We start from the raw sequence: 24,469 nt of genomic DNA, 5'->3' as shown, positions 1-24,469 counted from the left end.
AGCGAGAGAGCGAGAGAGCGAGAGAGAGCGAGAGAGCGAGAGAGAGTACTCATGCAGTCACAAGTGTCTGTGGAACGTAACTGTGGATTAATAACTCAGCGTTTTTATGTGACTCATTTGTAACCTTTCACCATTGAATTCCAGGTCTGTTAACTGTGGTGGGAGCCCAGTGCACTCACTTCCCCAACACTGCTTTTACTTTTTCCTTCTGATAATAAGAGTAAACCAGTGTGACTGCTGTATACCTTTAACCATGTATCAGTGTGAAAAACTGGGACTCTGCCAGCATAGTTGTAAAAAATGTCTTGTTTCTTTCTTTGACATAGCAAAACTACATTTGATGAGATTTAAGGAAGCGCTAATGACTAAAGAAGTGTTTCAAATCTTCTTTCACACACTTTTTCTTCAAAGCTCTTCTTTGCTGACTCAAAGTTAGAAGCCACAAATATCATTAAATTTCATTGTCAAGTCAAGTTGATATACAGGGTTCCACACACTTAAAGTTCAATTGGAAATTGTTTCCATAACTGCATACTGAATTTTTATGTGCAGCAGTGACGCAGTTTTTACAGATACCACAGCGTTGAAAATGTCTTCTGTTGTACATTATAGCTTGAAGAATGAATGAACAATCTTCAAAAGAAACTATCAGACTGTCAGGTTGCTCTTTTATTGAGAGGTAGTCTTCACTTGACAACAATTAGTTAATTTTTTTTTTTTATTGTTGACTCCTTGGCAACCAATTAAGTCTTCGACAGCCTACAGGTGGATCATAACTCAAACTGAGAGACACAAGACAAAGAGAAGTACCACACATTGTTTCAACTCAGCCTTTCCTGTCAAACCAGCGTCTAGAAACAAACATCTCTGTTAGTTAATGCCTGTTGTCTAAATCGGTTGTGTCCCACACACAGGCTTCTTCCAAGAATGGCCTTTTCCATCTCACACAGGTAATCGCTGCTCCCACTGGGGGCTGCTGCAGCCCAATCATCCGTCAATCTTCCCCTTTTCCTCTCAGTCTGCATTAGTTATGACAGAAGGATGGACAAATCTGCGGGCCTCTTAAATCTGAAACACAAACCTTCCCTGGTTCTCCCCTGTTGTCACCTCTATCCTTCTCTCCCTGGCTGACTTGGCTTCAATCTGGTGGCAGTGGATGTTATTTTTCCTTGCTGGGTTCACGGGTTCTTCTCCTATGAAATGATACCAAAGGCCCGTCCAAAAATAAAGCCCTAGACTGAGCCTTCTGCCTGGACACTTGTGGAAATCTGTGCTGATTGGTAGAGAATATAAAAGCATTGTTGCCTGATAAGCCGCAACAAACTAGAGCAATTAGTTGTATAATTATTTCAGTAACATGTTTTATAGAAAATGTCCAAACATAATTCTACTTTATGGTTTTGCAACCATCTGAGATTTTCAGACTACTGCAGGTGTTCATTAAAAAGGCTAGAGGTTATTTCTGGATGTGGCTTTCTGTAAAATGAAAATCTTTCACACTGAATGTGACAAATACACACAAAATGCTGCTGAAGCTTACAGTGCGTTTGGTAATTCACCTCAACATTGTGGTTTTTCCCCTCTCTTTCCTTGCTGGAAATTTCGGTATTCCCCAGACACTCTCAAAAAGCTGTTACTTCTAAAACTAAATGCTGAAGGTGACCTTGTTTTCTTTCCTAGACCAGAGATGATTTCCTGGGACAAGTTGATGTTCCTCTCAGTCACTTGCCGGTGAGTTATTTGCATCTGTGTCTGTGTGTGTGTGTGTGTGTGGCCAAACTGACCGTCATAACACTGTTTTGAATACTCAGCTGTTTCTTATCTTCAGTTTTGCTCTGCCTGATTAACCTCTGTGAAGGTCAGACAAAGAGTGTGTTTGTGTGTGTCTGTCTTTGAGTGTGAGAAAGTGCTAGCCACACTAGTAGCGTGTTGTTGTGATCAAACAGCACACTTCTCGTTAGAAATGGAAAGCGGCTGTCTAGAATGTAAACAAGAGGTGACTGTCCTGAGGGCGGGCTACCCTCAGAACCAAGTGGAAAAAGCTACATGATTTCACACACTCGCATGTGCTTGCTTGGAAACTGCAAACTGCTGGGAGATAACAGCGTTTGGCAACAATAACAGAACCAGTGTGTGTGCTGTTTGGGAAATCAAAAGCAGCACCTCCTCTACTCAGTCGAGAGCCCTGCTGTCAGACTGGTTTGGCTCTCTGACGTTCTGTTTAAGTTGTGAACCTTTTTAAAAGCACATCTGTAAAAAGGTGGTGGGGTTAATTATTAATGTCCTATTTGGCTCCCATAGGTCCAGGAAATTAGAAGCAGATAAAAGCCACAGCTGAGTCATGTTGAGAGTTGAAGTCAGTGGACGGGGTAGAGAATATTTGGTCCTGATGCAGCTAATGCTGAAAATCAAAGCTGGTGTGATGTGCGTTTTATGTGTGTTTTGATTCGATTCATTAGTTTTATGCATGACTACATGTTGTAAGAATTATTATTCATAGTTAATGAACTTTATTTTGGTCCTCACCTTTTTTCTGCCTCATTTTACTTTTCATACTGACACATCTGAAGCAATCTGGTAGCTACATTTGACTTGTGGAAGTTTCATGCACCATACAGCATAAAACCTTGTGCCAGCGCATGTACCTAGTCCTGTTTTGTAAGGAGCAGGGAACATGATGCTTTAGGCTTTTAACAGCAATGTTTTCAAAGAATTATTTGGATGCATTATATGCACAAAACTTGATATCAATTCTTAATGTCTAAGATGTTAAGGACAGTTTGGTCCCAAAAGCTTCATCACATCACACACCACTGATATGGAAACTGACAGTCTGATTCAGTGGTACATTACAGAGGTTTATGAACTGGTTTGGCCGAGTCAGAGAGCAGTGGGAGATTGCTGTGAATTACAAAAGACAGCTTTGCTGTTCAGTATGTAACAGGAGAAGCTCACCGTTGCATAATGATCCTAGGATGGCTGTGGAGAGAGGGTTCCAGCCGTGCTATAAACCCATGACTCTGATATTTTGATACTGTCTAACGTGTATTTGCTTGTGCGTTCAATTGATTACTGTCAACAAATGCCTCCTCTTAATTTGCAGACAGAGGACCCTGCCATGGAGCGTCCCTACACATTTAAAGACTTCCTGTTGCGGCCCAGAAGGTTAGTTTCTACCGGACGTGACAAACAGGATGTGACAAGTAAACAATGAAATTGGATACCAGTAATTAAACTTCTTAGGTTAAGTTGTGTTTGGTTTGCCCCCATTAGTAAGTGGAATAGATATTGACAGATTATTAAACTCATAGTGACTTTAATCATGGTTTGCAACACTATGTAGACCCATGTCAAAACACCAGAGAGCAGTAAGTTCATGTGACGGTCAGTTAAACACTGAAGGTGAAAGACCATCTGGTGCTAATAGGCAGTTTGGAAACTCCCCTGCATTTCTAAGCATTAGCCTACTAGGGGCTCTGATGGTGCAGGCCACCTGGTTTTGATGTTCTGTTTTCAAGTGGGTCAATTTTTGCTGATGTTATTCTTCCAGTCACAAGTCCAGGGTGAAGGGTTATCTGCGTCTGAAGATGGCCTATCTGCCCAAACAAGGAGGACAAGAGGAGGAGGCTGGAGAGATGAGGGAGGAGGCTGAGGTAAGGTCTTGGCCACTATTTTTAGTGAGTTTGTTTTAACTGCTGACTTAGCATTACCTAATGCCTCCTTGTGACCGTCTTGTTCATAATAACCTGAAGCCAAACCAGATTCAAATTTTATTCCTTCCTTCCACACAAAGAAAACAATTCTAAGTTTAAAGATTAAAGTGAGTTTCCCAGTTTGGTCCAATAGAAATCTGAGAGTGGTTTTCACTAAGAGTGAGAGAAGAAAGGATGGCTCTTCTTTTTATTATTTTCTCCAAGAATTTGGGCAGCATCTTGCTGCCAGAATCTGGTGAAAGTCTTTTTCAGGCCAGGGTATGGAAAAACCATTTACAATACTGCCTGTTATTTGGAGAAATAGGAGCTTCTCCTCTTTTACCTTATGTGAGTTCTTGCATGTGTATGTGTATGTGTGTTCAAGTGTGGATTTCTTGTGGTGTGAGAGATGCTATGAATTGTCAGACAGTGAAAGGCTTCACAGATAAGGTGCCAAAGCACAAACACTTCGATGCCACTCTACTAACCCCCTTCACCACATGCTCTCACTGTGAAAAATCCCTCATTTTCACTCTCTAGATTTCTTTTTTTAACCTCTGTACACTGACGCTGGTTAGTGATATTGATGCCCATTAGCTCAGTCTTACATCCTGTGGTCGGAGATATCCCACCCAGCCGGCTGCTTGTCAGACAAAAATAAACACCAGTAAATGCTACAAAAACATTTAAAACCACAACACAGCACTCTGAAAACTTTTAACCAGCCACAAGTGAAGCCAACATCTTTAATGTATTTCCATGCTTGAATCACCTCTTAAATTGGACCCATTTGTTGAAGTTCGTGTGTGTCTGACATGCTGTCAGCTCGCTGGGATATCTTTGGCCTGAGCTACCAGGGAGTTCATACTACCTTATGTCAAAAAATCTGAACTTTCTCTTTCAGGGATGGGACGAGTCTGCGGACTCAGGCTCCCAGCGACCACAGCAGCTGCTGCCCCCGTTGCCCCCAGGCTGGGAGGAGAAGGTGGACAACCTCGGACGCACGTACTATGTCAACCACAACAACCGCTCTACACAGTGGAAACGGCCCTCCAACATGTACGCACGAGCACATTTGTTTTTAATGTTAGTCAAATGAGAAAATCTAAGTTCAGCACAAAAGCGGTACCACAGACCTGAACAGTACCCTTTTTAATAGTATACATTTTATTAGATTACTCAAGCTTAGTGTAAGCTTAAGCGTAAAAACAATTTGGGGTTTTACGGGAGGTTGTGTTGGCTGCTGGTTGCCTGACAAGAAGTCCCTCTGCTCCTGGCCAAGAAATAGTCCCACACAACATAACACATAACTCCTGTAAAACCACAACGTTTCCTTTTTACACTTTTTTTTTTTATGTAGTAAGCAAGTAAATGCTAATTGAAGAGTCTAAGAGGCGTTGGCAGGTTGATTTCTTTTAGCTCTATGCTAAACTAAGCTAATCTCCTTCTGGCTTTAGTTTCATATTTAGGAAACAGATATGTGAATAAGCATATTTCTCAATTTGTGAATAGTTTTCGTTAAGAATATGCAGGTATAACAGTAGCTTGACACATAAACCACAGATATTACGTGTCCTCCTTATGTCCTCAAATTCACTTTGCCTCCTTGGTCAGAATGAATCTGTACAAATTAGAATACCAGTCCAGCCCTATGCAAGAATGTCACTGTAATACTACCTAACCTATCAATAGCAATTTGGCTTTCATTTACATAGCAGTAATCCTGGTTAGCAGCATTATGTGACTTACCAACACTTTCTTTCTTTCTTTTTTAGGGATGTGATTTCAGAGACTGAGAGTGATAATCAACAGCGGCAGATCAATCAGGAAGCGCACCGTGTTTTCCGTTCGAGACGCCACATCAGTGAAGACCTAGAGAACGAGCACCTGGAGCCCAGGGACCTGGACAATGTAAGAGAGAAGACTACACACATACGTACAGCATACGCAGACTGAGCCACAGCTGTTTCAAGTGATAAGGTCACTAAAATGTTATCATTTCTTCGTGGCTGTGTTTTTCTGTTGCTCCTGTAGTCCTGGGAGCTCATCACTGAAGAGGATCCTAACGACAGCATGGCCCAGTCTCTGCCCGGCCCCTCCTCCATCTTGACGCCACAACACCCGCCGACGCCCGTCACCCAAGAGTTCTCTGAAGATTTAAATCTGAGGCTGTCACTCACTCCTGATACCAACGGCGAGGTGCCCGGGCCCAGCCCTGCTCTGGTGAGACTGAGTCAAAACCCCAAATCACTCCGCATTTAAATTTGGTGTGACTTAATGGACATTTTTATTTTGTGTCAGACATTTGAGTGACAGGCAGTGCTAGCAATAAAGTTTTTTTTGTCTTTTATCCCTGCTTACTTTTTTGACAGGGCCAGCTGTCAAACAGACTCCGATCCTCAAGTATGACTGATGGTGTCAGTGATCAGACCCCGGCTCCTCCTCTTATGGTACATATTTCTGAACGCACACATTTTCCTCCATCCTGCTCTCTTTCTTCTTTGACTTTCTCCCTTTCCTTGTTATGTTACTTCGAGCATAGTGAACATCCTTTGTTCTCTGAATGCCGTCAACAGGCAGGCATTATTGTGTCATTTACCTCCTCTCTGTTGGCATGTCTCAGTGCTGTGGATGTACCACACATCAAATCACTGTCTTTGCTCCTCCTTGCATTTAAAATTTCCACTTGTTCGTACTAGGCAGGTGTCGCTTCCTCCTCACCTTTCCTTCCTGATTTTACCGTCTGTTTCTTTCTTCTTGCCTCTGTAGGATTACCACGTCTCTTCCTCTTCCTCCTCCTCCTCTCCCACTACTACTCTCTGCTCTTTGTGATTCAGTCGCAGCCATGTTTGATGTATTGCTTTACAGCTGTGTGCCAGCAGTAGAAAACATTAGCAAGTATATTGAATTAGTCTCAAAATCCACGCACATAAAAACCAGGCACTTGCTAGTGATACAGGAGCACAGAACAGTATCTGCGAGCGGAAAAGCATCCTCGCGGGGGAACATTTCTGATCCGCGAGCACAAATACAGTCCAGTGAGCATTTTGGTTATTTACTGGTGTTAAGGGCATTGTAGAGGTGGCTGTTCCTCACTTTACCTTTTTTTTTTCTCTGGAAAAAAAAGGGGTCAGAGACAGGCCGAAGACTGTGGGTGTTGAAAGTGACAAATCAGAGGAGGGGAGACATCAGCCACTGTCTATTCCATCCCCGCCTCCAAAGTCTCAAAAGTCAACTTGACGAGCGAGCGAGGGTTGAGCAGCTGCAAGCGTGAGGGGGGGTTGAGCTTGTCACAGCCCTGTGCACGTGGAAAATGCTCCCTCTGCTCGTGGATACTGTTCGGTGCACTCATATCATGTGCACGTGCCTGGTTTTTATGTGCGCGGGTTTTTGAGACTAATTAAACGCCATACAAGTAAGATTAAGGACAGCAGCGCATCAGATCAAACGTTCCCCAGAGAGTCCTGAGTCATAGCATCAGTGGAGATTCAGTTGAACAAACTGTCAGAAGATCTGAGTCAGATGTTTGTCACAAAGCTGAGTCACAGCAGTGAGCTTGGCTTTGTCAAGCCAAGGAAAAGTACAGGTGCTGATGTCAGCCTTTCCCTTGAATGACAAGTCTCTAAGGACTGGACAACAGTAGGCTCATTAAGAAGCCATCAGAGGAAGCCATATGTTTGAGCAGTTTCCTGTCAGTGTGAGGACAAAGGAAAGGTTAATTACAGTCACACAATTTCTAATGATATTAAACGTGTATGTGGGTGGATGGGTGCTGTTTGTACCGATCAAGGCATATGAGATGTCCTCTTGGCTAAAGGTATCCTTCACTTGTGATTAGAAGTCGTGTGATCAGATTTTTAAAAATGGGTCACAAACGTAGTTTCATTTAAAAAAAAAAAGGCACATTTACTCATTTACTAAAACAGTGGCGCACTATAGTTTTTATTAAGCAGGGTTACGGGTTTACGGAAGCAGGATGATGTGTTTTATTGACTCAAAATAATTTATGGACAACAATGGAGGCCTACGGCACTAAGGACTAAGCCACTGTATATCAGCCTTGTGTCACACAGACAATACTTGTTAGTAGAATCAATTAGTTGTTGGTTTTGGTCTTTCCATGGGATTTATTGACCATATTAAAAGTATAGAATATCATCACACTTTAATAGGAGGTTATAAGGTTGTTTCCTGTTATAGGGTTATTAGTGATGTAGCTGTTTGTAAAGCACTGCTGGCTAAACTACACTGATCTTTCATTTTGCTTGCGGCACTTCTTCTGGATTGCTTGGATGAAACTACAATTTCTATTTTTGTCTCTTTCTGTATTTGATCATTTTCTTCCAGCTCATGTCTGGGATTCAAACTTCTTTTTGTGAACTTTCTTTGAACTTCAGCACAGTAATTCACTTTTCGCTGCTCGAACATTTTCAGGACACAGAACTGTTTTCTCTGACTGGTGTTACTGTAGATGTAACATCATTTTCTAGTTGGATTGAGATTAGAGATGCTGCACTGGCTGGGGATTAAATTTACAGTTCATGGAGAGGAATATGAGTCTTCCCTCCAACAGGGAATGCAAGCCTGATATCTTCTGCTTCTTTCTCTGTCTTAATATTAAAGTTGATCTACTTTATTCAAAAGTTACTGACAGCACAAAGATTTTTTAACCTACATATTGTGTGATCACGTCAACCAATCACAACTGCAGTTACTTTCCTAATTAATTGTGCTCCTTCCTGCTACCCGTCAAACTCACAGCTCGTATGCTTCAGTTCACTTTTTTCTATATTCACAAGAATCTCCTCCCTTTCTGCCACGCCTCACCTCTTTTGAGAAGTAATTCCCCCACTTTTTGTCCATTCAGTTTTTCCTCACTCAACCTGCACTACTACACTCTCCCTTGCCCCATGACTTCCACCCTGGCACTGGAAACGTAACATATTGTGAACTAAAGATCGTCTTCCCTGTTGTCTACCACCAGCAGGGTTCCCAGGCCAGAAGAACAAGAGCTCAAACAGTCTCAGGTGGTGAGGAGTCTATGGTAATATCTCAGTTTATATACAGTTTAAACCCTATCTTAGTTCCCAAACATGTCGTAGGATGGGCTGTATGTGTCCCCTGACTAGTTTTGTGAATCACTTCGATAAAAACCAACACTTGCGTAGAAAGCCATGAGTTATCCTCTGTGTAGCTTTATTATTCAAGAAGGCAACAAACATTTTCATACAATATGACACATTTTACATCTAATGCATAAACAATTATACAGAAACCATTCTTTCTGAAATGGACTGAAGAAGTTTGTGTAAACATTCATTGAAATGTACATCCTTGCTGGCAGGTGATTGATTTGTTGAAGCCAATCATAGCCAAATGAATCCTGTGTTTTTTAGTTCTCTTATCGGTGATGTTATGACGTGCTGTGTATGTGGTATACAGCGGTATGTGTGTTGTCTCTTGATCTGGCAGCCTTGTTGTCAATATTAAGTAGGCCTAATGCCACAATCATCCGTTGATAACAAGCCATAAAGCAGCATTATAAAATGTGTCCAATAGGGATTTCAAGTTATTTTTGGCCCCAATCCCCGCTTTGTACACAACTTATTTTTCACGAGCTACGTGATCCAAATACTGGAGGTCCTGGTTCAAAAATATCAAGTTTATAAGCTTAAATTATTGATATGATATGAATGAAAGGTGAACTGGAGGATTGTGATGCTTCGGATCGTCTCGGGACTTCACTGCCGTCCATTGTTCGAGGGTGCCATCTTCTCATATCTAAAATAACACCATAGTTAATGTTTTGATCGTTTGGTTGACTATTTCAGTAATCTTTATTCTACAAAAGGTTAATAGTTCACTCAGCAAAGTAGTAATGATCCACCACTTTTCCCCATGCTGTGTTTATTTTAGTACTGCTCTGTGTTTCATTGTGTTATGTGTGTGAAGGTTCATGTCAAACGCGGTCGCCCACTTATCCATTAGAGTTAGAAATCTTCTTTTGTTATATGTTGTGCCTAAACTGTTTCTGTCATTGTGCTGCAAGGAAAGGTGATATGTTGGAATAACTATGAACTTTATGAAAACATCAGTTTCTATCCACTTGCACAAACAGTAATTTGTAACCCTTCTTTCCATGCAGAATCGTTTTAAAATATTAAAAGATTCCCTCCACATGTCCCTACGCATATCAGCCTGTACTGATGAGTTGTTTTTGCTTTGCTCTCTCTCTACACTTGGCCAGTCTCCCTCGGCGACTGCTTACACCTTGACCACCCCTGGCCTGCCCCCTGGATGGGAGGAGAGGAAGGACGGCAAGGGAAGAACTTATTACGTCAACCATAACAGCCGCACCACTACCTGGACTAGGCCAATTGTGCAGGTACAGCAGGTCTGAAGGCTGGCTGGACTCTATGCATGGGACTGGACCTTAACTCGGCCCCTGTCAGGGTCTAAAGCCTGTGTGTCGGACCTCTTCCTCTATTCCCTCTGTGTTTCTCCTCTGTGTAGCCTTAAAGAATGACGGAAAGAGACACAGCTTTGCAACCTCAGTCTCTTTTTCTGTCTTTCTCTCTGTCCGGTTTCTTATTCTGTCCAACTTTATTGTATGTCTTCCTTCTCTTCTCTCTCTAGCATTTTGTTTGGTACTCTGGATGAAGTGCAACTCATGTATTGGTCACGCCTTTCTAAACCCTGGCATGGAACTGCAACCACCACTTTTTCCTCCCTTTTTCCCTTTTCTACCCTGTTTTTCCACTTGTCTTCCCCCTGTCTTTCTGTCTGCAAATGAGGCAGCTCCACATAGTTTGAGCTCAGGGAGAGAAAGCTACATGGGACTGGGTGTTTGTTTAATGCTCATGTCTCTCCCCTTTCCACCCTTTCATTTCTGCTTTTATCAGAACACCACCGGTTATATATTATACGTGTTCGTCTGTTGTCTTTCATCAATTAAGTCTTCTCATTCTCTGATTCTCATCTGTTTTTCTTATTACTCAAAAGGAGAGGACACTGCCAAATGATTTACATAACAGTTTCATAGCATTGCTTTGTCTTTGGTACATAGTCATGGCCCATTGTAAATGTGAGTTTACCCATTTTAGCAGCCAATTGGGTTAGGGTTGTAAGTAACACTAACTTTCATTTTCCTAGTACATTATGTTACTGATCCCAAGCCTTCGTCCCTGTTGCATAATCTTAATCAATAATGATATTTTAAACGACATAAATGATGATCTTCTTGGGCGTGTATGACCCACACTTTTGACATTTTAGGAACTCATTTCCCTGAGAGAAAAGCTTGCATCCAGACCTTTCCGGTGGCAGACAATCATCTCTGACCGCATGGCTTATGATAAGAACAAGTTTTGTTTTCGCAAACAGCATCACTTGCCTTATTCCAACCCCGCTTAACCTCAAAAGTGCTATTCTCACCGACAGCTGACTGAAGACGGAGCCAGCACCTCAGCAGCAGCAGCAACAGCAGCAGCAGCAGCAGCAGCAGTAACAGCAGCAGCAACAGGAGGAGCCTCGGCCCTGACACCCGCACCCACCCCCTCCTCCTCTTCTTCCAATGCCTCAAGCAACCACCTTCATGAGCCCCAAGTCCGAAGACCTCGTAGCCTCAGCTCCCCTACTGTCACCCTTTCCACCCCCTTGGAGGTGAGAATTAGCCACCTGTACCGTCCCGCTCTGCCACACCTTTATCCTTTTCTTTTTCACTCCCTAAGGACTACGTATTTCTGTCTCCTCTTCTCCCCAATCTTTACCCTTCCATACTTTCTTGTCATGCAATTCTTCATTGCATCACCCTTTTCATCCTTTAGAAGATGAACAAATCATGATCCTCACACATCTACATCAGCCAATCCTCAATTTCCTTCTTTAGTATTACACCATTCTAATGTTATCTCTCCTTCTCTCAGGGTAACTCTTTCTTGCTGCTGCCTTTCTCTCTTTTCTTCCTTGCCAACCTTATGGAAATCATCTTTTCTTCTCATGTCTTTTTTTTAATCTCTTTATTGAGGAGGATTTCTTCATTTCTTCTTCTTTCTTCATGCTGTTCTTTTTTTCATCTTCAATGGAGCTGATGGCCGAGCGCCAAAACAGCTCTACGTTAAACAGTGATTAGTCACAAGAAATGGCCCGAGCTTTACTCCGGCTCTGTTATTCACCATGATGAGTTTGTTGCGAACAATATGCACTCTTGGCACAGTCAGCATTTCATTCTGCGGCACAGCACGTTTAAAAGTAATAACACCAACAGAATGAAGCTGGTGTGGTAAATTTAATATGGGAGATTCAGTTACTGCTGGATGAATACATTATTTGAATTGATCACAGGTCCCAAACGATTGTCGTAATTTGCTTAAGCAAACCCGGTGATATCCCAATCAATGATATTGATCTTGAAAGTAAGTTTCATTAAATCCAGAGATCATTTTCGTAACACAAAGGCAACCACAAAAGCAAATAAAAATGCTGTTACATCTCATGGGTAGCATTTGAATGGCATCCTTTGTGAATACCTTAAAAGTACATTTAATTATTTCATTTTTGAAGTCGTATTTTTTTGTCTTCATAGTGGCGACACCGACACAGTGTATTGAATTTTTAATCTATTGAGATATAAACTTCCAGTCAACACTTGCAAAGACTGGGATATCAGGCTGTAGCTGATAGCTGCTGTTATTCCTTTGCTGGGCTTTGTTGGAGCTGTAGTGTCTGATTCTTCAACAACAATATGCACAGATATATTTTCAACTTTTATGAAGTGAATAAGTGAGCATTCAGGGCTAGCCTAAACACTTAATGCACCGTAAGTTCTGTACCTGCAGCTGTAAAATCTCTCGAGCTCACATATCATCAGATATCTTAATGAAAGTAAGCAGTGGAGCAAACAGGCCTCAGTGAGGAGGACTTTTACTGTGAAGAAGCTGCTGTACATTTGAAGTGTTTGAATCAGCCATGTGTTGGACAGATTAAATATTGTTAAATCATCCCAAATACTCACCGATCTTAAATAATCTTAATGTGAATGACCAGTAATGGATCGTAGAGTAATTCCTAATCTCTCTACGGTATTTTAGCATCCATCATGTCCTGGCTGTGTTCTACTGTATACGCTTTTCATGAAGCCAGTTTGGTCAGGGGAGTTTGATAATCGGACCGCACAGGTGGTTAATGTGTTAGCCCCTTTTCATTTTGACTTGAGCAGACAAGCTTGTTTAGGCTGTGACATTATACAAATAACTACCGGTTATAATTACAACCAAGACTAAAACTCTTTAATGTTTTTGAGTTGGATTTTGTTGCATCTATTACATGTTATGCTCTCATCAAAACTGTGTGTGTGTGTGTGTGTTTTGGAAATGCTGTTGTTATGTGTGTGAACAAGCACTTGCAGCTTAAAGCAGCTGATGGTCTGACATTTTAGAAAACTTGTGAAACTTTTGATGTAGTAATTAATTGTCTGTGCACATTTGTCATCTATGCAAAATCGATTTGAACTTTGAATCATGCAGTGTAGCTATAAATACACCACACAAACTTGGCTAATTAAGATCAACACAAGGACGGTCTCTTGTTGACCTCCTACTGCATTTAATGGCTTTACTCGGTGGTGAAGATACTGTGCTATTAACAAGGGAACAGACCTGAAGAAGGTTTAATTAAGGTGTGTGTGTGTCTGCATGCGTCTGTGTGTGAACAAGGCCTTGTAGAAGTAAAAGGAAGTGAAACACTAACTGCAGAATGTTGTAATTACAATTTCCAGAGGAGCTGGGATTAATTAATGCAGGCTTTTCTCTTGTTAGAAATCAGATCAGTCAGTGATAATTGCTGCTGAAAGAATAATGAAGGAACACTCATTGGCCTGAGCAACTTTAGTCTGTTTAATGTTGCTTCAGAAGCTTTTAAAATACCAGTAATTGTAGGTTTCCTGTAAAAAAATGGCTTCCAGGGAATCAGTAAAAGCTGAAATCTGTAGAACTTATCAAGCCTTAATGCATTTTCTATTCACATTTTGATTGACAGGTCGATGGAGCATGCAGCATGGATGTTGATTAGCTCCCTCCCTATTCTCATGGGAATCAAACTAATTTACCCCTGGCTTTCTCAGATTGTTTTTACCAAGATCTTTTCTAATCTTATTCAGTTTCAGAATCTTATTCAGTTTTCAGAAAACCAAGGCAACTCTTGGAAGACTCTTGTTATTGTTTGTTGTGTTTCATCCATCCATATTCTGTTTAATGATGATAATATTACACTTCATTTCTTTAATTTTTCCATTTTGGTTCCAGGGAGCCAACAACATCCAGGTGCGGAGGGCAGTAAAGGACACGTTCTCCAACCCGCAGTCTCCCCAGCCGTCCCCCTACAGCTCCCCCAAGTCACAACACAAGACACAGCAGAGCTTCCTGCCCCCGGGCTGGGAGATGAGGATAGCCCCCAATGGACGGCCTTTCTTCATCGACCACAACAGCAGAATCACCACCTGGGTGAGCTTTACACACTGTGGTAACAGGCTGAATTATACTTTAGGCTAGCAGATGATTTTTGGGTAACGCTTTATTTTACAGGTCTGTAATTTCCTAACAATTTCCTGGTACGTCTCCAGGAAAGAACTATGTTCTTTGGTAATAGTTATAGGGAAAATAAGAGACGATTTTCAGTTCCAGGGAATTGCTTGCATAACCTCAGAAACCTAGAAACTCAACGCAAACAACTAAACTGAAATAACAGTCTTGCACCTTTTGCTTTTCTTTATAATTAGTACAAATGTACATTCTTCTTTCCAGGAAACATGTTAGGACCTAAAGTGTTAGCAAATGAAGCAACAAAATTGTTAAGTGGTGTAAATGTTTTGTTTCTGCATGCGACTATGAGCCTTATTTGACAGTTTGAGTTATCAAATAGACTAAAAATGGAGGGCAGTGGTTAGTGTTGATCTTCCAGGATCTTTTAGTGACATCTGGTGGTTTAAGTTCATTTCACATTTACTTTAGCTCTTCAGACCAAGTGAACTTTGGGAAATTGTGTTATATTGAAGAGACGCTGTTTTATCCTTTAAACGAGAGCAAAAGTAAAATGTAGTTTTTACCTTTTTTAAAAAGCAATTTTCTTCATTTTGGAGTAATTCATATGCATTTCTGTATCTCTACCTTCCCTCCCTCTCTCTTTTGACAACCAGGAGGATCCCAGGTTGAAATATCCAGTCCATATGAGGAATAAGAACTCAATGGAGCCTGGCGACCTTGGTCCTCTTCCTGTAAGTACAGTCACAATTAGACCAACTGCGTATTCAACCTTTGGCCCACAAAGCATATTAATAACAACCTCATAGATCCCAATAATTGCTTAGCTTTTGTTCACTCATTCACAAGTGCCATTACCAAGATGATTAGATTAGATTGTCGTAACTGCGTAACCAGTTTCCTAAACTAAACTTTGAAGGTATTTATTCGGCTTGTTGACTCTTCATGTTTTTGTTGTGGTTTTTGTCTGCAGGTCAGCTTAAAAAGCTTGACTTAGTGGTCCACGTTTAAATTTTAACTATGTGGATGAAGTGGCTTTTGCACTAAAAGATGAGACATGATCACGTGAACAGACAGTATTAGACATTTCCTTTTTAGTCCTGTTAGAAAAGAGGGAGAATGTAACTGGCAAGGATGAGGAAGCAGAGTCTGGGGGCTGCGATAATCCCTAATTAGGAGGTGGAGACTGTCTGTCACCTGCACTATTATCTGTTTGACAAACTCCCAACAAGTGGGCCAAACGTTACTGTAGGTAGCTGTTGAATAATCAAAGCTTCATGGGTTTGTACATCTCACAGGCTTGTGTGGTGTGTGCATGTGTTCTCTCTCTCCCTCTTTCTCTTTCTCTTTTCTCTCCATTCTGGTGGATCTAATGTATGCTACTTCTTCTTCTACACCTGGCCATGTCTGTTTGGCAGAACCTACCAGAGGAGGTTGGTTGGTGCCTCCCTCCCTCTGCCTGCCTTACCTACCTGTCTGGTCCGGTCCGGTCTGGTCAAATGCCTGCAGACAGCCTTGCGCTTTCTTTTTTTTTTTTCTTTTTTTTTTGTTTCCCTCTTTCTCTCTCGGTCTCTTTCTATCTTTTCTCTTTCTCATGACCGGCATGGATGGACTGTACCTCTCCCTTCCTTTTCATCAGTATTTTACACCACTTCCTCTCTCTGTGCCCCCCTCCATGCACCACCTCCACCCATCCCCACCTTCTGTTGATGATTTAACATTCGGAGCTCCCCACCATTGTCCCGGGATCCCTCAGACTGCTCCATGTCTGTGTACCTGTGTCAGTGTCTGAGGCACAGATAGACGAGTTGGGAAAGTGGAACGAGGCGAGATGCACCGGACATTTGTTAGAGAGAGGAGGAGGATGAACAGGAAGGAGGAGAACAGGGTTGAATAAGGGGCAGAGGGAGGGACAAAAAGGAGCTATATATGTATGTTAGAGGAAGGAACTGGCTGTATGCTGCATGTGTTATCAGCTATCCCACTCATGCAGTAGCAGCATACTTAGAAACACACATACTGTAGGTACGCCATGTTTGACAGACTGTCAGACTCGGTCCCTTTCCCCACCCCTTTACTCTCAGTCTACTGTAATTCTTTTAATTGCTTGACTGCTGGTGCCGAACGAGTGTGTAAGTGTGTGTGTGTGTGTGGCCTGTGACACTGTACTGAGTGGTCACTGTGTCAGTGGTGGTCTACTGGTTTGGACTAGTGGTGGTGATTAACCTTTTATGTTGTGGTCGTATCCCTGCCTTGCTGACGTCTCAGACATGACTCAAATAGGAGAGAAAATCCCTTCAGTTCCTTTGTGGTGTTTGATTAAGCTTGCCTCGCCTGCGGTGCTGGGCTGTCAGTGTTTGGACCATTTAATGGTCAGTCAAGTTCAATCAAACATAAATTAAAAAAGGAAAAAAAAAAGTGGATGGATTTAAATTACTATTTGAGCATGGCCTGTTTAATAGTGCTGTCTAATGGTGACTGTGTGCTTTCTTTCTCACTCTTCCTCTCTGTTTTTTTCTAGCCTGGATGGGAAGAAAGAGTTCACTCAGACGGACGCACCTTCTACATTGACCACAGTAAGACGTCACCATCTTACCACTTTCTGTCTCTTCCATGCTTGTATTTGGTCATCTGTGTCTTACTTATCTGCCTTTCTCTTACTTTTTATAGTGTGTAGTGGTTTCAATGCGGCTACATATTTTACAGTGTCAGGGACAGCAAAGCACCTCATCCATTACAGCAGAAACTCAGTTGATAGGTCATGCTGTTTAAAATGTATTGTATGATGGCTGATGTAGTGCAACAGTGGTACTTAAGTGAAAGGAGGTGTAGTCATAAGAGTGGAAGTATTTTCATTATCGATTAATCTGTTTCTTTTTTGGAGTCGTTTCATCTGTAAAATGTCAGAATAGGGTGAAAAAATGCCCTTTATGTTTCCTAGAGCCAAAGGTGACCTCTTCAAATTACTTGTTTTGTCTGACTAAGAGTCCAAAACAGAAAGATATCCCATCTCTCGTAAATCTTTGTATTTGAAAAGTTGATTTTTGCTTAATGAATTACTAGATTTCACCCAAGTCTTGGTGAATCCTATTTTTGCCTAAAGGGTTTGTTGTATTTGTTTGTGTCATCCAGATACAAAGAACACGCAGTGGGAGGACCCTCGTCTGCAGAGTCCAGCTATCACAGGACCTGTGAGTAGTTTCCTCTTACTGCCCCCAACTACTACAGAGAGTCTCTGCCACATCAGTGCTGCTACATGGAAACAACAAGTTCTTCTTTCAACATCGTAGTTCTATCTGCCACACGCTTCAGTGTCTTTGTATAACAAAGATAAATCACTTTGTCACTGCGGTTGTCACTTTAACATGCCAACACCTTCGTGTCATTCTGTGTTCCACTTCAGATATTGTTCTCCCTCATTGCCAACACCTCCCCCAGTTACACTCCATGTAGTTTTTGGTGTTTTATCAAGAAATGGAAGCATATTTTGTTTTCCTGTTAAAACATTTACATCACAAGCCAAATGTTTAAAAGGATATTGAGCGCTCTTTGACCATTTTTGTTCTTTGTTGCCTGTGCAGGCTGTTCCCTACTCTAGAGAGTTCAAGCAGAAATACGACTACTTCAGGAAGAAATTGAAGAAACCGGTAAGAAGCGATTTTTAAGATGCAGATCTGTCTTGGGTTTCTGGGTTCCTGGGTTCTTGCTGGGGAACTTTTGCATAACAATGCCAGGGCAAAGCTAAACCTCACAGCTTCTCCTTGCAGTCCTCCTGGCTGTCTAATTTGCTTCTATTTTGATTACACTTGATTGCATACTGTCTCAACTTTCTTGACACTGAGTGACTGAGTTTGATATTTTTAATGCATCTTAAATATTCATTGCAATCATTTGACATTTCTTTGTGATTAACACTCGGTAGGTGGAGTGCAGACTTGCATGTTACTGCCTGTAAACTGTTGTTTCCTAATGCTGGAATCAGATCTTGGGTGAACAGTGACCACAATAATTAAGAGTGTTGTTTTTTATTTATTCCAGGCTGACATCCCCAACCGATTCGAGATGAAGTTGCACAGAAACAACATCTTTGAAGAGTCGTACCGTCGGATCATGTCCCTGAAGAGGCCTGATGTTCTCAAGGCACGGCTGTGGATCGAGTTTGAATCAGAGAAAGGATTGGACTATGGTGGTGTGGCCAGAGAGTGGTTCTTCCTCTTATCTAAGGAGATGTTCAATCCTTACTACGGCCTGTTCGAATACTCTGCCACGTAAGTCTCTGCTTGTTTGTGTGATATAGATTTTAGATTTAACTGAAGAGGGAGGTTTAAACCCATGAGGCATTTAACAGGATTTGACACAGGACGTAGTGTTAAGCAAAGCTGATGTGGTAAATAACCTTGCTTTATGTTTGCAGCCTTGGAAAAATCCACTCAGTTTTGGTTGGCTTTTTCCACAAAGAGGAGTAAGGGGCAGAGCTGCCGTACTGTTTCCCTGTGAGACTTGTTAAAGTTTCCTTTTTCTTTGATTAACTTTTCCTCTCATTCAAAAAGCCATCCTGGAACAAATACAGTACGCGTTAAGATAATTAAAGTGTCGTATGTTTTGTTCCTTTTCTTGGCACCGTCAGCAATAGATGACGACTCAGTTGATTCTCTCTTTTTAGCATGTAGGGCAAAGGCAACAAAAAATAAATAATACAAAGGCAAGGAAATTTAAATGTGAACACATACTTTGATTAAAGTTTGCTTGATTTAATAAAAAGTAAGACTATGATTAAAACTTCAAACCTTTAATATTAGCCACATTGTGATAATTAATCACAGCAACATTTGTTATTTCATTTTAACCTCATCATGCAGCTGCAGTTAAATGAAAAGCCAATGCTTAGCAACCACCTGTCTCCACTTGCTCCTGGGTTCATAGAAACCCTCTTACAAAGAAGTTACCCGTAACCGTGCTTTTGAAGTTTTAATGAAAACAAGAATATAATGTCATATTTAAACAATATTTTGCAATATGAGAGAAGAATAGAAGATGCTCCAAAACAGCAGCAGTGTCTGTGTGAATCATGCAGGGTTTTGTTGCCATGGTGAGAGGGGGAAAAGATGACATGCTGTTTATAATCTGCTATTAAAAACCTTAAGATTTTCCCTCAGCTGCAAACACTATTTGATCAACAATATAGAGGACTGACTAAACAAATCACCAGAATTTGCAGGAGGAACAGCAGAGTTCATGTGCAGTTTGACGTGGCATAAAGCACTGTGGATAGCATAAAAAAAGAAATGTCTGGAAAATTAATTAAATAAATCACAGCCCATTAAATCAAGCTGCAAATACCACTGAAATTACGGTCAGGATTTTATGTTTATTGACTTTTTTTAAAGGTTTTTTTAAGGAGTAATAAACCCATTGCTACTACTGACTGCACAGAGCATTACAGGAGAACCTGGAAATGACTTTCTTTCTCTGTGATCTCGTCTCTGCAGGGACAACTACACTCTCCAAATCAATCCCAACTCTGGCCTGTGCAATGAGGATCACCTCTCTTATTTCAAGTTCATCGGACGGGTGGCAGGAATGGCTGTGTTTCATGGAAAACTACTGGATGGTAAGCTGCTCGATGTCGGACCCTGTCTTTGAAATTATAGATAATAAAATTATCTTTTTGTTGATTGTGTTATTATGTGTATTTTCAGGTTTGTCATGTGTGAGCAACATTTTCATTTAAGTTTTTAAACTTCACACATACTGTTACAGCTCGGTGTTGTTTTATGCTTTCTTAGGTTTTTTCATCCGACCCTTCTACAAGATGATGCTGGGAAAACAGATCTCCCTTAAAGACATGGAGTCTGTGGTAAGATCTCATTGCTACTAAATGATTAAGTGATTATTTTAAAATTCTGCAATTCTTAGCCACTTAGTTTGGCACTGTGCATTATGTATTTAGTCAATATGCTTCCAATATACTAATTAATTGACCACAGGGTTGATTGTTTGATACAACTGGTTCTACATACATGCAGTTTTGAATGAAACCCTCCAATGTCACAAATAAAAGCCAACAAATGACTTAATTATCTTTGTGTTTAATTGTTATCTGCTCTGCGTTGCCTCCCTGCAGGACAGTGAATACTACAACTCTCTGAAGTGGATTCTGGAGAACGATCCCACTGAGCTGGACCTGAGGTTCTGTATTGACGAGGACAACTTTGGACAGGTGTGCAGGCTTAAGTCAATCACATTTTTAATTAATTTTATTTAATTTTTTTATTGACGTAATTAAGTAATGTAGTTTGGGTATCAGGAGTTTCCTGGCCTTTTATTTTTATTGTGGTTTTCTTTCTCAGACATACCAGGTCGACCTGAAGCCCAGCGGCTCAGACATGGTGGTCACCAATGAGAACAAAAAGGAATACATAGAGTAAGAACATTATCAGTATTTCTCCTCTTACTTTATTCTTTGTCTAGCAATGATTATCATGAAACTACTTCATCAAACACGAATCTAAAACTGTCTTAAAACTTGTGTTTGTACTAACATGTGAATAATCTTCCCTCTGATAGCCTGGTCATCCAGTGGAGGTTTGTCAATCGGGTCCAGAAACAGATGAACGCCTTCTTGGAGGTATTTATGTGCAGTAACACAGTCGCCACTTGGGGGCAATGTGACCACAGACTTTGGGTTGGCGAGCCCGAGGCCTTTAGTATAAGAGTTAAATTCAATGTCTGCATCTAAACCTAAACTTCTTCCTTGAATATTGTAGCTTTCAAAAATGATTTAGTGGGATGTTTCTTCAGAATTATGTGTTAATTACCTTTTTTGTTTAATTCTTAGGGCTTCACTGAGCTCATTCTCATAGATCTGATCAAGATCTTTGATGAAAATGAACTGGAGGTATGTCACCGATCTTAACCCCTCTCCTCCGATCATCATATCTGTGTACATTACTCTTCTTGAGCATTTTAACTTAACACAATTCTGTCTTGAGATGGAAAGTGGTAATGGTTGTAAATGCTTTTTTTCTGTTTCTCTCTCGCCCTCTGTCTGTGTGTAGCTGCTCATGTGTGGTCTGGGTGACGTTGACGTCAACGACTGGAGACAACACACTGTTTACAAGAATGGCTACTGTCCCAACCATCCTGTTATACAGTGGTTCTGGAAGGTACGTCTGTGATACATAAGCACACAGACTCATAAATACATGCAACAAAAACATGCACTGCACAACTGATATTTGCAAACACGTACTATGTAAATTGTCAGCCACATGTTGCTACATACTTGTCACGGAGACTGGACATTTCATAACAAACCTTGGTTCCAGTCATCTTCCCCTCTGTCCAGCCTGCGACGGATTGGCTGGCCTCGCTTTTGAAGATCAAAGTCTGTTTGGAAGAACAGGCTTGTTTGCTCTGATGAAAGAGCCTAAAGTAGTACCTGCCCTGGTTATCATCTGTCTTGACTTGAGCTTTAACACACACTCACACACACACACACACACAGTCACACAGTCACACACACACAAATACACTCAGACAGCAAACAACACACACACAAGCCTTAATTTGTGTGTGTGCATGCTTACACACACACACACACACACACACACACACACACATGGACAACAGTGTCATGTCATCCGATGAAGTGAACTGGCTCAAACAGCTTCTGTTTGAATTTGAGCGGCCACAGTTTGATTTTATGGTTTTCTTAAACACACACAAACACACACGCAGGCTTGAATGCAAAATTGTGCAAAAGCTTTGAATGATTTCATCTTCTTTTCTGTGATATAGTTGTGGAAATGAGAAAGTATTATGGGGTGGGATGTGTCAAATTTAAATAGCCTTTTTCAGGGAAGTGATTTAAATAATAAATGAATACATTAACTCTGTTAACCATTTGGTAAATGAAGTGTCAGAGAGATTTGTCCTGTGTCGCCAGGTTGTCCTGTTGATGGATGCTGAAAAGAGGATCCGACTCCTCCAGTTTGTTACGGGGACGTCACGAGTGCCCATGAATGGCTTTGCCGAGCTTTATGGTACGTTAACTCGCCAGATACCTTCAGAGTTCTTGCTTATATAACAGTTCCATTTCTTTAAAATCATATATTATCTGTTTAAACTGCAGGTCCTGAGCTTTATCTAACAGGGACACAAAAATAGTTTTCTAAGAAAAGATGAGTCAGCACTTCCAAGAATTGAATTACTATCACTTTACTGTACACGTACATATAGATGAATGAGGAATGACCAAAAATGTTTTTGTCAAGGAGGCTTTAAATTATTAATATGAAAAATATTTATAATTATTTACTTGCAATTCAATAATTACCCAAATGCCCTCCTTCCTCCTCTTTCTCCAGCAATGATTTAATCTATTGAATTGACTTGGAGGTTAAATTTGCCGTCTAATAAATGTATCCCTACATCACAACTGTCTCATCATCATTAGTGATTTTTTTGTTTGTTTGTTACAGGTTCTAATGGTCCTCAGCTGTTCACAATCGAGCAGTGGGGAACACCAGATAAGTTGCCAAGAGCTCACACATGGTATGTCACTACTACACACACACACACACACACACACACACACACACACACACACACACACACACACACACACACACACACACAAACAACTCGTACAAGCCTACGGCCATGCTAGCAGTTTTGTGGCTGTATTTACTGCTGTGTACGTCACAGCAGTGCTTTGAGCTAAATGCTAACATCAGCATGCTAACATGCTAATGCTAAGCAGGTGTAATGTTTATCATGATCTTAGTTTTGCGTTGTTTGGGTATTTGGTCATAAACAAAGTATTGGGAGAATTAAAAAATGTTACCTGCTGGAGGCGCTAGAGGACAGTCAGGGGATCACAGAGATCATTAGAATTCATCCTCTGGGGACCATTAATGTTTGTGCAAAATTTCCCTGCAATCCATCCAGTAGTTTTTGAGATATTTCAGTCATTGCTGGGGCACTGGAACAGCGTGTAAAGTTTTTGTAATTTGTCAATCAAATGTTTTTTGTCTCCCCAGTTTCAACCGCTTGGATCTGCCCACTTACGACTCATTTGAGGACCTGAGAGAGAAACTCCTCATGGCTGTGGAGAACGCGCAGGGCTTCGAGGGGGTCGACTAAAATGGCAGCCTGTGACTGCATTCAACCAACCAACAATAAAAACAAATAAACAAAACAAAAAGCCACAGGGATGTCAAACCAGCTGCTGTAGCAGTTCTGTGCGAGCATGTTGTACTGAAATGCCTGACTGTGAGCCACCTCCACAGCACGGTGGTTTGAGACTGTACAGCGATTTGTCGAGCCAATATGCCTACATCTTTTTATCTTTTCAGTGTGGGTAGGTCACTCCATAAAGGTGCTGGGGGAAAGAACGGGAGAGTCGCACCTTTAAATGCTGAAATCTATTATCCACAGGCATGAGCGATGAATGACGAGAGCTGGCCCCCCTGATCCGCCGTTTCGTTCCCCTCTACCCTTGTCCTGTGAAAATCTACAGTGCTGGAAAACACTAATGCATTTCAATAGCTCCTTTATGTACACCATAGCACAGTATTTGAGCACCCTTCAATGGAAGGGTCCTAGCATGGCCTTAATCTGGCTCCAACATGCACTATTTCTCTAAGAAACTGCAATGGCACTATGATCACAACTCTCTCAAATCCTTAGACCAACACCAGATTACCTTAGGAATGCTAGCCAATCACATTTCAGGAAATCGGCCACACCCCTCCGTAGAGCCTTTGTCTATATGTTGTGTGATCAGAAATCGCCACTGCAGCCTTTTGTAGAATAATGTTTTGTTTTTTTTAGCCACTGGTAAGGATTAAAGAATGGGGGATGAAATAATCCCCAAAGATGATTTTTATAGTTTTTGTCATCATGGAACAGATTCTTTCTTTCTTTTTTTTTTTTTTAATCATTGGTATAATTCTTGCAGGAAAATACTCTAAATGTATTTGTACTGATGAACAATGTTGTTTACTATTTTGACAATTCTATATGACATGGTGTGTGAAGTGTAAATCTGGCTAGTCTGGGAAATAATTAATCCATATCATTTGTTACCGTGATAGCAAATGTGTTGAATAAAATGTATTTCTTTTTTTATTGTAGTGCTATGAAAGCAGCATGAAACTGTATCTTGTGTTTGCTTTGACTACATGGTAGTAATTTGGATGTGTAATCGGTCGCGAGGTCGAGAAGCGAAAACTAAAA

The 24,469-nt window shown here is 41.1% G+C and overlaps 1 protein-coding gene across 2 annotated transcripts; it reads left to right on the top strand.

The window, feature by feature from the left end:
- Positions 1-1,680: 1,680 nt before the first annotated feature.
- On the top strand, positions 1,681-24,082 carry nedd4l (NEDD4 like E3 ubiquitin protein ligase). Of its 2 annotated transcripts, XM_070925027.1 has the most exons (27): positions 1,681-1,731; positions 3,104-3,165; positions 3,551-3,653; positions 4,597-4,751; positions 5,468-5,603; positions 5,727-5,922; positions 6,066-6,142; positions 8,677-8,736; positions 9,940-10,077; positions 11,133-11,160; positions 11,263-11,354; positions 13,994-14,191; positions 14,884-14,961; positions 16,749-16,803; positions 17,360-17,418; positions 17,809-17,874; positions 18,266-18,495; positions 19,717-19,838; positions 20,014-20,084; positions 20,352-20,447; positions 20,578-20,651; positions 20,795-20,855; positions 21,066-21,125; positions 21,286-21,393; positions 22,176-22,272; positions 22,711-22,783; positions 23,272-24,082. In XM_070925027.1, exons 2-27 carry the CDS (start codon positions 3,119-3,121, stop codon positions 23,372-23,374), a joined length of 2,583 nt encoding a protein of 860 aa, XP_070781128.1. In that variant the 5' UTR covers positions 1,681-1,731; positions 3,104-3,118; the 3' UTR covers positions 23,375-24,082. The 2 variants fall into 2 exon arrangements, with proteins under 2 accessions (XP_070781128.1, XP_070781126.1); XM_070925025.1 differs by having other exon boundaries at positions 5,727-5,915; positions 6,065-6,142; positions 11,133-11,354.
- The last annotated feature ends 387 nt before the right edge of the window (positions 24,083-24,469 follow it).

The sequence above is a fragment of the Enoplosus armatus genome, chromosome 18, assembly GCF_043641665.1.
Source record: "Enoplosus armatus isolate fEnoArm2 chromosome 18, fEnoArm2.hap1, whole genome shotgun sequence".
In the NCBI taxonomy this organism is placed as follows: Eukaryota; Metazoa; Chordata; class Actinopteri; order Centrarchiformes; family Enoplosidae; genus Enoplosus; species Enoplosus armatus.
Note: the sequence above shows the minus strand (reverse complement) of the source record. Positions and strands in the feature narration are given on the sequence as shown.

Bases quoted from the DNA above. Each gene is read 5' to 3' on its own strand.
- nedd4l (XM_070925025.1), top strand. From the start codon at position 3,119: ATGGAGCGTCCCTACACATTTAAAGACTTCCTGTTGCGGCCCAGAAG. The intron at 19,839-20,013 runs GTAAGCTGCTCG...ATGCTTTCTTAG, and splicing joins TCATGGAAAACTACTGGATG to GTTTTTTCATCCGACCCTTC. The intron at 22,784-23,271 runs GTATGTCACTAC...TTGTCTCCCCAG, and splicing joins TTGCCAAGAGCTCACACATG to TTTCAACCGCTTGGATCTGC.